This window comes from Debaryomyces hansenii (genome assembly GCF_000006445.2).
Source record: "Debaryomyces hansenii CBS767 chromosome C complete sequence".
Taxonomy (NCBI): domain Eukaryota; kingdom Fungi; phylum Ascomycota; class Pichiomycetes; order Serinales; family Debaryomycetaceae; genus Debaryomyces; species Debaryomyces hansenii.
The window spans coordinates 1,488,398-1,504,256 of NC_006045.2; the positions used below are offsets into that span (position 1 = coordinate 1,488,398).

General features: G+C 36.1%; 8 protein-coding genes across 8 annotated transcripts; 5 read left to right on the forward strand and 3 right to left on the reverse strand. All coding sequences in view use genetic code 12, as the record gives it.

Annotated features, from left to right (window-relative positions):
• Positions 1-99: 99 nt before the first annotated feature.
• DEHA2C16918g (DEHA2C16918p) lies at positions 100-2,532 on the reverse strand (the record flags this gene model as incomplete). The annotated part of the gene is made up of 1 exon (XM_458424.1): positions 100-2,532. One exon carries the CDS (start codon positions 2,530-2,532, stop codon positions 100-102), a length of 2,433 nt encoding a protein of 810 aa, XP_458424.2.
• Positions 2,533-2,831: 299 nt separating this feature from the next.
• Positions 2,832-3,824, forward strand: DEHA2C16940g (DEHA2C16940p; the record flags this gene model as incomplete). The annotated part of the gene is made up of 1 exon (XM_458425.1): positions 2,832-3,824. The coding sequence occupies one exon, from the start codon at positions 2,832-2,834 to the stop codon at positions 3,822-3,824; it is 993 nt and encodes a 330-aa protein (XP_458425.1).
• Positions 3,825-3,860: 36 nt separating this feature from the next.
• DEHA2C16962g (DEHA2C16962p) lies at positions 3,861-5,117 on the reverse strand (the record flags this gene model as incomplete). Its single annotated transcript, XM_458426.1, has 1 exon — positions 3,861-5,117. One exon carries the CDS (start codon positions 5,115-5,117, stop codon positions 3,861-3,863), a length of 1,257 nt encoding a protein of 418 aa, XP_458426.2.
• Positions 5,118-5,294: 177 nt separating this feature from the next.
• DEHA2C16984g (DEHA2C16984p) lies at positions 5,295-7,205 on the forward strand (the record flags this gene model as incomplete). Its single annotated transcript, XM_458427.1, has 1 exon — positions 5,295-7,205. The coding sequence occupies one exon, from the start codon at positions 5,295-5,297 to the stop codon at positions 7,203-7,205; it is 1,911 nt and encodes a 636-aa protein (XP_458427.2).
• A 147-nt stretch (positions 7,206-7,352) lies between these two features.
• On the forward strand, positions 7,353-8,114 carry DEHA2C17006g (DEHA2C17006p; the record flags this gene model as incomplete). Its single annotated transcript, XM_458428.1, has 1 exon — positions 7,353-8,114. The coding sequence occupies one exon, from the start codon at positions 7,353-7,355 to the stop codon at positions 8,112-8,114; it is 762 nt and encodes a 253-aa protein (XP_458428.2).
• Positions 8,115-9,315: 1,201 nt separating this feature from the next.
• On the forward strand, positions 9,316-13,488 carry DEHA2C17028g (DEHA2C17028p; the record flags this gene model as incomplete). Its single annotated transcript, XM_002770183.1, has 1 exon — positions 9,316-13,488. One exon carries the CDS (start codon positions 9,316-9,318, stop codon positions 13,486-13,488), a length of 4,173 nt encoding a protein of 1,390 aa, XP_002770229.1.
• Positions 13,489-13,700: 212 nt separating this feature from the next.
• On the forward strand, positions 13,701-13,958 carry DEHA2C17050g (DEHA2C17050p; the record flags this gene model as incomplete). The annotated part of the gene is made up of 1 exon (XM_458430.1): positions 13,701-13,958. One exon carries the CDS (start codon positions 13,701-13,703, stop codon positions 13,956-13,958), a length of 258 nt encoding a protein of 85 aa, XP_458430.1.
• A 191-nt stretch (positions 13,959-14,149) lies between these two features.
• DEHA2C17072g (DEHA2C17072p) lies at positions 14,150-15,700 on the reverse strand (the record flags this gene model as incomplete). The annotated part of the gene is made up of 1 exon (XM_002770184.1): positions 14,150-15,700. The coding sequence occupies one exon, from the start codon at positions 15,698-15,700 to the stop codon at positions 14,150-14,152; it is 1,551 nt and encodes a 516-aa protein (XP_002770230.1).
• Between the last annotated feature and the right edge of the window lie 159 nt (positions 15,701-15,859).

Here is a 15,859-nt window from a genome sequence, read left to right on the forward strand (position 1 = left end):
CTAATTAACCATGTTTTCAATGTACTATACTACATATTTTACAACTTTTAAATAGATAACAACTAATCTATGAAAATACATATTATACAGTCAAAAGCATTAGTTGCTGCTGCCACTACTGCTGTATTCTTCAATAGAGTCCAAAACGAAATCAATACCTTCGTCAAACCGCTCACTAATAACCTCCCATAACCCATCAGATGATGCTTTTAAAACCCTTCCAAACTTTCGCCTTGGTCTCTTACTATTGTCAATACCATTTACCTCATTACCATTATTTGTACTACCATTGGTTCTAGATAAAGAAGTACCGGTTGCTCCGCTGGATCCATTCCAGCATGAGTGAAGGCAACTAGTAAATACAACAGAATTTTGGTAATACCAATCTACCATTGATTCATCCATAACAGGTACCAAGGGTTTAAGGGCTGATCTATTAACAAATATGACAGTTCCTTGAACTAAATTTTTAATCTCGCTCGACGGCCTCTTGGCGTATAAATGTACAATTGATTGATATGAATCTCCAAATCCCACAAACACTAATTTTTTTAATTGGGAGAAGTAGGCCAAGTAGTTGTCCCAGACATATAGAAGCAACTCTTGCGCGAATATAGTTGGATTGTAAGTTGATTGGGTCGCCGATTTTGAATTACCGTTATTCAATGACGGTATAGACAATGCATAGGAAGGAATATTTATATCGATGTATCCTATTTTTTCATTGGCAATGTTAGAATTATTACTAGTTTCTTTCTTTATCTTCTCGATCATTTGAGTCAATGGATGTTCTAAAACAACCGAGGCACTTCCCTCTATACTACCATTGATTGGATTTATATTTGCCCATATTTCTGGTGGGTCGTGAACAGATATTATAATTGTTGAGCAGTCATATATATCAGGACTAGCTACAATTAAGTCTTCCAAGCTAGGAGGTAAATCTGTGGTGAAAAAGGAATTACTTTGTTCTGTCTTAGTCTTTGAAGCTGCCACTATAGGTAAGTTAATAAATGAATATCTATTAAACAATTCTTCAACTTGATGTGACCTGATTGGGTCTGCGATATTTGTGAGTTTATAGGCCGTGTTGTCATTAGGTAAATCGTAGACATCATCTAATGAGTTGGTAGGATTTCCAGGTTTCAAGCAGTTCCAATATTTTGACTGAATCTTAATAACTTCATCTATAACTTCCAAAGTTTCGATATGAGGTTGTGACCTAATTGTATTTTCAGGTGGTTCTCCAACTAATACTTTTGCTACTCCTAACGCACTTTTACTGATAGAGTCTAAATTATAACCTCCTTCCAAAACAACACATAGTTTTCCTTTCGCTATTCCCTTAAGTAGATGGGTCATATGGCCATAACCAGTAGGAGAAACATGGCATCCCCCGATTATATCTCCATCTGCCGCATCGAAACCCGAACTAACGATAACCAAATCAGGATCAAATTCAGTGATAACTGGTATTACAACTTTGTTAAAAGCATAAAAATAATCACCATCATCCATACCGGGCGTTCTCCACGGTATATTCAATGAATAACCTTCCCCAGCACCTTCTCCAGTTTGTGTGCTATTACCATATTTTGTTCCTGGGTAAAACTTACCATTTTCATATCTATGAAGTGAAATATACAATACTCTTGGATCATCGTAAAACGCCTTTTGAGTACCATTTCCATGATGGATATCCCAATCAACAATCACAATTCTTCTCACTGATTCAGGATACCTCTTGAGAATATTTTTCGCGGCAACTGCAACGTTACTGAATAGACAGAATCCCCCTGGTGTGTCAGGTTCAGCATGATGTCCCGGGGGTCTCACTACAGCAAGAGAGTTCTTTACACGACCCTCGATCACGGCCTTACAGGCTTCGATAGTTCCACCGCACGAAAGTTTAGCAGAGAGATACGAATCATTATTCACGTAAATCGAATCACCCCGCTCTGTTTCCTCCAATAACCGTTCACGGCTCATAGTCTCTGTTGATTCAATAAACCTCAAGTGCTCTTCTGAATGGACCTCTAATATCTCTTCCGCTGACGCCTCTCTGATTGGAATCTTCACCATTAACGGCCCTATTTCATCAATTCCTGATAATGAACTATCTTGAATCAACCCAGCCTCTGCCAACTTCTTATAAATACGGTAAATACGACGTGGATCCTCTGGATGTGGATCGATGTATTCAAAATAAGAAGTAAATATTTTAGCGTGATATCTCATCCGGACATCATATACCAAGCCGGTTTTCAATGGACTATAGAACAATTGCGGCTTTGTAGGTGGAACAACGATTATGGTATTTTTATTCTTCAAAGATTCTTCTAACTTAGCTCTCTTTAAAGCATGGCCATTTTCAAGTTCTTCGCTATTACTTAGTTCATGCTTGACGCTTACTTCATCTTTAGCTGCATTTTCGGTGCTTTTCTCAACACCTTCACCGTCCACTTTTTCGTCATACGTTTTCAGTTCCAATGCCTTAGGTGTCTCGGTATTTTCCAGGAAACTTTCGGACATATTGTCTTAATGAATGTTGTGGATTAGAAGATAAATCTAAATTTAATGAAATAGTATTAAGCGTACTCCGTTTGCTGGTACAGACGTCTTGCTTTCAGATACCTCGAGAGACCCAAAGAAGATAAATCTCTAACTTGCAATTTTGTATTTTTCTATTGTAAACTGTAAACCTCTATTATATGTATTGATGCTCTCCTAACTGGAATGAGTAAACACCTTTTATCTACAGATAAGTGAAAAGTTCACCATATAATCGTGAATTTGGGTTATCAGATTTATTTAACAAAGAGCTTCGTACAATGTCCAAGTCGCTATTAATACCAAGCGCAAGAGATCGTGTTGACTCACATGCCGACCTCGACCAGGACGAGCTATATTATGAGGAAATTTCGCTATTACAAAATGCTCCAGACTCAGCGAACAAGAATGCATATCCATGGACATTTTCTCCAGTTCCAGGGTTTTTCAAGCAAACTGACCCTGATACAGATGATTTACTATTTAACTATGCGGAAGAAGATTTGGGAAGATTGCATTCGTGGGACGAGATCATTACACAGATCGACGAGTTAAATAGACATTCGCCGTATAACGAATGCTATAAGGTATTGTTTTTAGCCCGTCATGGTGAAGGATGGCACAACATAGCATCTCATAAATACCCCGCCGAAGAATGGATGAAAAAATGGAGGTTTTTAGGTACAGATGGAGAGTTGACGTGGGGTCCAGATGCAGGCTTGACAGAGTTGGGTATTAGACAAGCCAAAGAGAACAATATGGTCTGGAAGGAACAAATGTCTAAGGGGGCACCAATACCAAGCAAATTCTATGTTTCACCATTGCGAAGATCGTGTCATACTTTGAATTATACGTGGGAAGATATTAATATTCCTAAGCCAATAGTTAATGAAAAGTTGCGGGAGACTATTGGAATTCACTTGTGCCATAAAAGATCTACCAAATCAGAGATTACCAAAACATTTCCTTCATTTCAATTTGAGCCAAGGTTTTCTGAAACGGACCAGTTGGATGAATATTACTCCATTAATAGAGAAAAATTACATCAGCAGTTCTTGCGTATTAATACATTTCTTCAAGGTCTCTTTGAACAAGATTGGCAGAACAATAAGCACCAGATAGATAAAGAAAACTTGAAAGATAGTACCTTCGTTTCTATAACTTCACATGCTGGTACGATACGTTCCTTTATAACAGTGATAAACCATAGAAAATTCACTATACCTACCGGTGGAATGATACCGATAGTGGTCAAAGGAAGTAGAAACTTTTAAATATTTATTTTATAATATACATAGACGCTATATATTCTAATATGGTTTGAACCTAACATCACTCTTCTTTTTCTTTGATCTGTCTGATTTACCATCTTTATCCTTCTTGTCTCTCTTGGATTTCCTGTCGCTTTTATCTTTCTTTTCTTTCTTCTCTTTCTTCTCTTTCTTTTCCTTTTTGTCCTTTTTATCCTTCTTTTCTTTCTTAAGAGGCTTAAGCTCTGAATTAGGTTCTTCAGTACCCATGAGTACGTCTTCCTTCATTTCTGATTTTGTGTCGTTCAAGTTTAAGTCGAAGTACTGTAATTCATAAGGCAATTCCCAGGCTTTTATAGTACCATCTTCACCGCAAGTCAAGGCAGATTTTTGGTTTGGTATAACCAATACATCCCTAACAACTTCTGCACCGTGAGCATCAGGAAACCAAACAGGTTTACTTAAGTCTACCTTCTCTAATACAGGATTAAACGGATGCAACGCTAATTTCAGTTGAGAATTAGCACCACATGCAACGTAACCACTTGGATATATGTCAACCACATATTCGCAATCGGGCCATAATTTCCTTACATCGCCAATATCGCTCGGCGCCGGCTCTTCGATTTTTTCGTAATTGGTATTATTTAGTTCGTAAAATGCTAAAGTTTCCATATGAGATAACACTGAGATACGGTTATCTTGAATGAAATTACAAGAATGAACAGATGCATAATTTATAACTTGATGTAAAGCATCCTCTTCATCTTCTTGTTCAAGATCATACACATTCACACACCCATCTGTAGATCCAGACATCAAGAATCGAGAGTTAGGATGGAATTTTATATCTGTAATATCATCATTATGCGAATCAATAAATGATCTTACCACATTTGAAGTGTTCCTTAGATCCCAAATATGTAATTCGGCGTCTGCTCCCACCAATTCAGTTCCCCCTGCAAGAAGATTGTTAAAATAATCAAGAGATAAGAAGTTTGAAGTTTTGGCATTCGCCAAAGTATGCACGGGCTTCCCCGATGAGGTCCTCAAATCCCAAATTTTCAATCCATCCGTAGAACATGACCCTATGGTAGTATCATCAATTGCTTTCATCGAATTTATACTTGATTCATGAGCCTTATCTATTCTCAAAATTGGACTGTTAGACAATTGTTGTAGCAGATACAAGTTAATAGATCCTCCACTTGTTGATGATGCGAAAGAACCATTATGAAGATTTGGTAAGTAAGCCAAATTTAATATCCAATCCTCCCTATTATTAGCTGGCCATGCATACTTAGCAATGGCTCTCATAGTTTCTTGATTTGACTCTCTGATTGATAGTTAATACTAAGGCTAGTTCCTTGTATTTATCTTTAATATTTTTTTTGTGTAATTTTTTTTTTTAAAGTACCAGGAGATGACATAAGTAAACAACATTAACAATCTTTATATTAACTTCTGGTTAATATATAATAATCATATTGAAATATGAGTAGTGTTGTTAAAAAGTCATCTCATTTCACACCCAAGCTTAAAAAGAAGGCAATAAGGAGGAAGGGAACCTCTCTATCTAAGCCTACTGGTATAATAACACCTCCTACTACACAAGTTAGCCAAGCAGAAGGTATTGATAAGGAGAATAAAGAAAATCATGAAAAGGACATTGAAATATCAAGCTCAGAAAAGATAGATAAAAAGACACCTAACTTTAACTTTTCGTTACAAACTAATAAGCCAGATATTTCTAGTTTGGTAGAGGAAGATGTTGATCCCATGGATGCATCCCGTAAAATTTCTCCAGATCAACTGCAAGATTCAGAATCTGGTAACGAAAGTCAAGAAGAAGCGAATGAATATGGTGACAATGATATTTTTAAGAAGCCGGAAGAGCTTAGAACTTACAGAAGACAATCATCAATTAGAGCACAAAGAAGATTATCTGGGATAACGCCAAACATAATACGGAACAGAACGAGCTCGACATCAGTATCGATAACACCAACTGTTTCTGTTCAACCCGAAGGGACCGACGGATTGGGCCAAGCTCCTATGAAGATTGGTATACCCATTTCCAAGCCAAGTAAGAGAAGATCACTGGTTGCGCATCATAGGCCGGGTATTAAGAAGGCATTAGCATTAAATGCGTCAATAATACAGACGCCTAAGGACTCTCGGAGATTAGGAAGTGACGATGAGGATAATAAAGATGCCATAAATTTGTCTCAGGCGAAATACGTCATTGGTATTGATCCAAAAACGAATAAATTAAAGAAATTCCGTACTGATACCGGTGAAGAAGAATCCAGTGACAATGAGGATAAGGATTCCGATATCCTGGAAGACGATGATGCGTCGATAGATTCTAAATCCAGAAGACTGAAATACAAGCTGATACCTCTTGCTCCAAAAGACTTGGATACACGTATAACCAGTATTAAACAGCTTCCTCGTAAAGTTGAAGATTCAGATCTAGAATTGTTCTCCCAAATCGGGGTTCAAATCGATACTATAACTATGGCCGATTTATGTAAACCCTCGTTGCCTATCGGAGAAATCAGTGAAAATTTCCAGTTGGTCAAAGAAGCGCAAGAGAAAATCAGAAAGAAAAAACTCCGTAAAAGAGTCGATAGAATGAGAGCTCGTACAGAAAGAAAGACGTTAGAAGAAATTACCGGGGCGGACGATAAGCCTGAGGAACAAGAAAGAAAAAAGGTTCAAAATGATTTATTAAATGTTGATGATGTACCAACTGAAAGCACCAGCATCAAGCTTTCCATGCAAAATGGAAGTATTGTTGTTGATGAAGATTCCACGGTTGTCAATAGACACCGTAATCATGATACCAGTGGTAAGTCTAGAGAAGAGTCGAACCCCTTCGAGAACCCAATCACGTCATCTACGTATTCTAAAAGAAAGCATACTGATCGTTGGACCCCTGAGGAACTTAAACAGTTTTATACAGCCTTAAGTACTTGGGGAACTGATTTCACCTTCATCGCCCAATTATTCCCATATAGAACTAGGAAACAAATTAAGCTGAAGTTTAACTTGGAAGAGAAGAAGTACCCCGAAATCGTGGAAATCGCATTAAGAAGGAAGCTTCCAGCGGATTTTGATAAATATTGTGATGCTTCCAAAAACAAGTTTGAAACATTAGAATTTTATAACGAGGAATTAAAACAGATAAGACTCAAACATGAACAACATATGGCTGAAATTGTTGAAGAAAGACAGAAGGCTATTAAGGAAGATGCAGAAGCAAGTAGAAGAAGAGAAATTGAAATTAGAACAGGTTCTAAGCCAATGACAAGAGCAGAAAAGGTTAAGGAGTTACGTAAGAATGAAATGGTCTTGGGTTCAATTGATGATGTTAAGAAACAAAGAACTGAAACTGACTGATGGAGGCTCATGCATCTTTTTACTCGGGACGATTATCAATTTTCACGTGACCTAATCTGCTGAAAATTTGACTCATATAAAGCGTGTATAGATAAGTACTGGACATATTCTTGTATAAAAAATACACTCCATGATAGCTTGAGAGACATGTCATCACCGAAGGATTACGTTTTAGAGGTACTGCCTTCGTCAGATCGTGACAACTTGATAAAATTCACGGTCAAGCATAAACCAAATGGCTTCTTCAAGTATTTACAAATACCGATTTTGGTTGGTTTGGCAGGTGTGTTGGTGAGTTTTTGCTTCTGTTTATTTAGCAATGGCGATCTGATAATAAAGAGACTCAGTAATAACAATTTGCCACTAATCCAACATAACCAAACGTTTTCGCCGGCGATCGTGAAACTTTTTCAAGACTACATAGACTCCAATGATACAGAAACAAATAGCCTCTTGATGAATGGTGTTGTTGTCGCCATATTAGTGTTACTGATGGTTATAGTGTACAGCATACAAGAAAAGGAGGACAGCATATTGATTATGAACGACGTTGGAATCCAGCTCAATTCGCAATCGGGATGGAAGTTTTCTCTTAACGGCAACAAAAGCCATTTCATCCCAATCAGCAACATTATCGATTTAGTCATACATGAGGGATTTCATGGATATGGCCAAGTTGTCTTCTACATGTGTGTGCTAACGAAAACCAAAAATGCAACCCCTGACAATATAAGTGGACTCACCTTGAATAATGATAAGATGATAAAGATCGTATTTCCGCAATTTCTTCCTAGAAAAGATATCCTCATGAAAGTATGGAAAGACAGCAGACGCGTACTTTTTGGTGAATCAAAGAGGTATTGGAGGCGAGTCCCCGGTCAAGGTTTAAAAGAATGTTATCAACACTAGAGATATAACTACTTCAGGAAAGTGACAAAATTCAAAATCATTCTGCAACTAGCAATTTACATTTTACATACTCAACCGCTGGAAAATGACGTTCTATCTGGCTCATCCACCAATGCATATACATGTGCAACAAGCATGTTTCACTAATCGCGACCCAATCGCTATCACGTCGCCTAGTGCGTCGTTTAATTTAGACACTAATACAGAATTTACATTATACTGAAACGTAGATAACCGCGATCCATATTCCTCTCATTTAAATGTATCTCAATCCACTAAAATCTAATTACAAAGGCCACTGATCTACAGATCGCTCCTATTACATACTATGTCTTACAAATCTCTAATTTCTTGTTTACTTCCTTACATCAGCGTCTGATATGGAAACATCACCACTAACACGTTTCTATAAAGTCAGGTACATCAGCTTCCTTACTGACAAACCTGGACACTATCATCGTTCTACGTTATGCAATCAGTGCACCATATACATCCAGTACATTCAGTAATCAAGAATTGTTTTCAAGCAGAATGGTAAAATCTTTACGGGGACCGATTTGATCCTCACACGCTAAAAAATTGTTACTAAAAAAAAACAAAACAACAACAAAATAATAAGCGCCCAAACACTCAAAAACACACTCCTCTTTTCTTAAGTACCTCCTTTACTAAGTCAAAAAGTATATTATACTAATAGTAATATTTATATATATATATCTTACCTCATAAGTGAGTTGATCAACCAATCAATCAATCAATCAATCAAACGAATAGTTGGATAGAAAGTTTGATATATATCTCGAGATATACGACCAGATATATAATATTGACACACTTTTGATAAAACTCGTTGATCTAATAGGAAGCATAATTTAACTGTGCAAGGTTCAGTCGAAGATAGTTCCAGGTAAAGGACGTGGGTTAATACTTTTTTTTTTGCTTAATATACCCACCCAGAATTCAACGTCTAACGTTAGAATTAGCACAACTGGCATATTCCAACCCACAATCAACAAATAAGGAAGGTTGAACGCTGATAACATTGAGTTTGTATGAATTCTTGAGGCATATAAACAATATTCCGTTCCACATATTTTAAATTCCAACTCACTAGTCACTCTTTTAAAACTAAAATATTTCCGTACGGACAATACTAAACTACTAAAACATTAATACCAAGAACATATAAGGCATTATCAGTATGTCAAATCCATCCGATTCTAAGAACATTCCGACAAATAAGAAGCCGTATAAGAATCTGCATACATCGCCGTACAAGTTACAGGCCAGTGACATTTATAATCCAAATGACAGTCCATTAATTAACAAGCCTGCTTCCAAGCATAATGGAATGAGATTACATTTACGAAGTCATAGTTATGGGTACAGTAATGATAAGAAGGACTTTGCAGGAGGAGGAATACCTGCACCTAATTACGCACATAATAATACTCCAAATTGGAAGACCTTGATTCCTCCTATGCCATCATATCCCCAGCCTACTTACAAGACTGATAAGCGGCTGTATTCACCTTCGCAACTTCAAAAAAAATCATTTCAATCTCAACCAAATACTCAAATACCAATACATGTACAACAAGCACCGCTGCACGGCAACTCACCACACGCACGAGCACCGCAGTCTAAACCACAGTCTGATGGTGATCACCATTTAAGTAAACCAAATCAAAGACATTCGATTGCGGTATCACCAAGTTCAGAAAAATCTAATTTTATGGGAAATGCATCGCCATCACCAGCATTAAATCAACTGCATCAATTTCATAACGCACCACAGCTGCCTCCACCCCGTATACAAAATCAACGGTCAAAAACACAGATACCACAAGCGCCAATTCAAGAAATACCTCCTTTCCAACGTCAAATGTCATCAAATATCCCTGATTTGTCGAGAGAGTCGTTAGATCAAACTGATATTCAATCTCGCCCTTCGCAAATACGTCAGAAAAGTATGCATAAAAAGAAAAAGTTCTGTAAAGGCTGTGGTTTAGAAATTACAGGCCAATTTGTTAGAGCATTAAGCAGTGCGTTTCATATTGAATGTTTTCGTTGTAGTGAATGTGGTAATCAGTGCTCTTCTAAGTTCTTTCCCTATGAGATGTTGGACGAGCCAACAGGTATAAAATATCAAGTTGCACTTTGCGAATATGACTATTTTAAAAAATTGAATCTTATCTGTTTTAATTGTAATAACGCTTTGAGAGGTCCATATATTACGGCGTTGGGTAATAAGTACCATCTTGAACACTTCAAATGTGCAGTATGTCAGGTAGTATTCGAGTCCGATGAAAGCTATTATGAACATGAGGGAGAAATATATTGCCATTATCATTATTCCAAATTATATGCAACGCATTGTGAAGGTTGTCATTCTTCTATTGTGAAGCAGTTTGTTGAATTGTTCAGAGGTGGCAGGAACCAACAATGGCATCCTGAGTGTTATATGGTTCATAAATTTTGGAATGTGTGCATATTGGCAGATTCCGTTGGGTTAAGACAACATTTCAATATTAATGACAGTAATGTTTCAAATATTACTATTTTTTTGAATGAATCTAATTTGAAGGCTGAACTTCTAATAGCTATCGAACAACATGTTGAAAATACAATCATGAATTGTTGGCTTACATTGTCAGGTTATGAGGAGACTACTGCAGCCTGTATATCTGATATGTTATTAAATGCTTGCACTAGTAATCAGTCAGCTGGATTGATAGCTACTGGAAAGTTAATATTGAATGTGGAAGTATTGTTTAATGCTCTTGATGTGGTTCAGGATTTATGTTCTGTCGTTAATTCAAATGTGACTTCAAAATCAACATCTCCTAACACATCTACTTCTATAAAAAATACCGCAAGTTCTGAGGATTTAACTTTCTTAGAAATGGACATTTTCCAGCCGTTAAGAAAAGAACCAAGAAATATATCAGGCAAAATTATGAGCTATTTGGCAATATTAAGAAAATCAATGCAAACAACGTTATCTGGTAGTTTATCTACTGAATTATTGGCGGTTGTAACCGGATGCGCTCACTATTTGAAATTACTTATCAGAATTGGACTTAATAATGCTTTGAAAGTTAACAAATTACAAGGAACTACTGATGCAACAGATAAATTCCTTAGCTTAATGAAAATATATGAAGAGTTTAATAGCAGCGGCGACAACAAGGTTAATCGCGAATTAATAAAAAGCAGATTATCAATTCCAACCAATGCAACTGATTCATGTCAAACCTGTGTGAAAAGTATTGAAAAGTCTTGTATCAGACTTGATAATAAAAGATGGCATACGAAATGCTTTATCTGTTATAATTGTTCCAAACCAATAGCATCAGTTCGTGCTACAATTTCACAGCTGGCATATAATATATCAAACTCTCAGGTGTATTGTACCGAGTGCTTTAATAGGAATGACAAAACTTTCATACTAGGGTTTGAATTAGTAAGTGACTTATCACAGTTGGTTTATTTATTGAAAATAGCTTTGTATCGTTCAAAGTCTGTCATGAAGGTTGAAAACAAGAGTGTATCACAGGTTAGACAAGCTTCTTTGAAGCTGAAGAATATGTCGATTATTGATGAAGAAAGTGCTGCAAGAAATGCGACGGCGGACGACTATTCGAAAACACTAAATGATGTTACTCGGTTAAGGGCCAGTAGGCAAAGTCAAAAGCTTTCTAATTCTATTAAGCAGAATGCAAGGAAGTCTGTTATATTGGAAGCTCCGGAGGCTGATAAGGCTAAGCGAGACGAAACTAATGCAGAAGGATTGGTTGATGACTTTGAGGGTAGCAACGAAGATATAATCAATAAACCGAATCAAACGGAAAGAAAAGCAAGTATTTCATCACAATTGTCTTATATACAACAGCCAGAAAATGACCAATTCAACATATCATCGAGACGGAGCAAGAAATCATTAAGAATTAAGGACGAGCCTCAAAAACAGACGACGAATAATAATCTTGATCGCACATCTGATCTTTTACAAAATGAAAAATCGTTAACATTGGATGATATTCCACGTATCGTGGCAGCTGAACAAGCTAGAGAACAACGTCCAAATGCATTTAAGCATCATAATTCATTGTATCAAAAACACGCCCCAATGGAATCAGTGAGGACTATACCTGCGGCCAGTACAAGTAATGCAAGTAACCGTAATAGAACTAGCAGCAAAAGCAATAATAATGTTGATAATACGAGTAATGATGTTCCTGCTGCAGATTATGAAATCTCTTCTCTGAGATTGAAATATTATTCTGAATTGGATAAATCTGAGCACTTCATTTTAAGACATATCGCAGTTGAAGCTTTAATTCAGATTCTGAACTATAATAAGGATGAATTACTAGGATTGATTCAAACCCGGAAATTACCAACTTTTTGGGATAAATTTAAGTTTGGTGGCACAAATGATCCAAAGAAGGATAAACATTTAAACGTTTTTGGTGTTGATATTCAAGATTTAACAAAACGATACGGAGTTGATTCTGAACTAGGCGTTGGTCCTTCCAAGTTGCGCATACCTATAGTGGTTGATGAGATTATCAATGCGTTACGCCAGAAGGATATGTCAGTAGAAGGTATTTTCAGATTAAATGGTAACATTAAAAAGTTGAGAGAATTGACAGACCAAATCAATAAGAATCCTCTTAAATCGGCTGATATCAGTTCGCAGACTGCTGTTCAATTGGCTGCATTGATGAAAAAATGGCTACGTGAATTACCAAATCCGTTATTGACTTTCAATCTATATGACTTATGGATTTCTTCACAACAACAAAAAGATCCATTACTTTGTAAAAGAATTTTACAATTAGCATATTGTATGTTACCAAGAAGTCACCGTAATTTGCTTGAAGTTTTGCTTTATTTTTTCAGCTGGGTTGCATCTTTTGCAGAAATCGATGAGGAAACAGGATCCAAAATGGATATTCATAACTTAGCCACTGTGATATCACCTAACATTCTCATTTCAAAGAAGGCCTCTCAATCTGACCAATCGCCTCCTCAAACAGGAGATAATTATTTCCTAGGTATTGAGGTGGTTAATCAATTAATTGAATTACATGAAGAGCTTTGTATTATCCCTGACGATTTATTATTATTCTTTGAAAAATGTAAATTCAATGAAAATAAGTCTGAGAACATTTCAACTAAGGAGATAATGAATAAATTAGAAAAGACATCTAAGGAAATCCCCAACTTTTTCTTAAGCTTCGAAACGAAAAATAATAATTACAATACTTCTGCACAACCAAACGTTCAAACGAACAAAATTTCTAGGGGACATTCGAAAGTGACGAATGAATCACATGGCGAAACTTCTGATGTCCAACATCCTTAAGAAATCTTAAGTGAATTCTTGTATTTATATAGCTTTACATCCGCTGAAGTTTACAGAATCATGTATTAATTATATATATATATGTAATCTAAAAATGTTCATAATCTGCTTTAATGTAATATATTATCAATTTTTGCACTACTTAGATTCTCAAAACGAAAAAAATTAGGATTATCAATCTATCAACAAATTAGAATAGCACGAACATAAACATGTCTTTATCAGCAGATTCGTTTAGAGAGTTAATCAAAGAAAAACTTCAAGCTAGCTTAGTTCAAGTGGAAGATATGTCTGGTGGCTGTGGTCAAGCGTTTGCTGTTATTATTGTATCTCCAAACTTTGAAGGGAAGAATAAGTTAATGAGACATCGGTTGGTAAATAATGCCTTAAAAGAGGAAATAGCCTCCATACATGCGTTTACACAGAAGGCATTTACACCCCAAGAATGGGCAGCACAAGATGGAAAATAGTGATTTTATGATATAAAAATAACCTCACTAATGAACGACTTCTCGCTACATTCATTTACGAATTCATCAGTCATTATCATAGAGCTATTATAATTATTCAAAACATTTCAACTTTTATCTAGAGCCTTTCAAAGTTGAGGGTAGTTATACAACTAGCTAATAATTAATATACATTATTATTCCCTATATATCTAAAGTCTATTCGTATTATATCTAGCCCCGTATTGTTTCATCATTCCTAACCAAATAAGACAGAGCAAAGCAAATATACCCAGAACAATGCAGGGCAAAAGTGTTAAACCTAAAGTACTCGATTCCGCTATAATACCAATCAAAAATGGAAGTACAGCAGCACCTCCACCACCAAATGCACAAATGAAACCAATACCTGCAGCATGATACTTGTGAGGTAAGATTTTCAACGAAGCAACAATGGTTGTCGGGAAAATAGGCCCAACAAATGTACCAGCTAAAAAGACTATAATAAAAAGAATAAAATTAGTAGTCACCCATGATAGTAACCAGAAAGCCAAAAATCCTGCAAAGGAGAAGAACATGTACAGAAAGTTAGCAATTAGTTCATTCTTAAAAAAATGAGCAGTCGCAAATCCGAGACCTATACGACCAACAGTTAAACCCGTCCAAAAACTTGTAGCCATATATGAGGAATATGTATATGATAAGTTCTTAATCCTTGTTAAGAATGTTATTAACCACGAACCAAATGCAACTTCACCACCAACGTAAATAAACAAAATAGTTGAAAAGAGCCAAACCAACTTAGATTTCAAAGCCTCAGACAACGGAACTGAGGAATGATCATCTTTTTCGTCATTCAACTCATCGTTTGTAGTAGAAACCTCCGATTGATTTCTAAATGTATCCATTTCAAGTTCATTTTCGTCATCCAACATCTTACCTCTTTTATTTTTCAAAATCATAGTAAACTTATACTTCTTTGCAGTTTCATATCGAAACATTACTATCAAGAACATAGTATTTAATGCGCCTACACTACTCAAAACCATATAATATTGATTCCACTGCCACGGATTTTTCGTTCTTTCCAACAAGCCTGTAATGACAGGTGGTGAGATCATGCAACCAATACCATAACAACCATGGAGTATACCAAGTAGTTGATTTGAATCTGTTAAACATCCCATCCATGTATTGAGGCTTGCATCTAAACTCCCAAATCCAATACCATTCATGATATAGCAAAGAATGAAGATTGCAAATGGCGGCTTAAAAGATATAACTAAGTAGGCACATGTCATACTCACACTACCCAATATAACAACACCTCTTATACCCAAATTCTTGTGGGTTATTTCATTTATTAAAGCCATCAAGAAATAACCTAAAACTGAGGCCAAGAAAATGAAACTAGTTTGAATGTCATTTACTTGATAGTGATCTTGAAACTTGGGAATCAATGTTCCCACGGTTTGTTCAGCCAACCCAAATAAAATAAATACAAGATAACCTGCTATAACTTGGAATTTCAATAATGTGCTATCTCTCCAATTTGTAGAATCGATATATAATGTTTCGTTTTCATATTCAACTGTATATCTTTTGCTAGAGCTATAAGCCTCCATATCGCTTAGGCCGACAGGTTTGGTGGAGGACGATCCCTCGAGATTTGCTAAATCTTCAGAATCATTCGGTTCTCTAGTACCAATGAGCAAATTTTCGGATTCTATAATATCATCTTTAACTTGATCGCTATGTCCCATTACTTACTTATTCCGCTTATCCTGGGATAATATTTCTATTCTTTTCCAATAATCGTAAAAAAATCTTTAATATGTAATTAAACTTAATTTCCATTTCACATAAGACACACATTTATTCATCTCTACCCTCTTATGAAAAGGATCAAAATCCTTATCTTC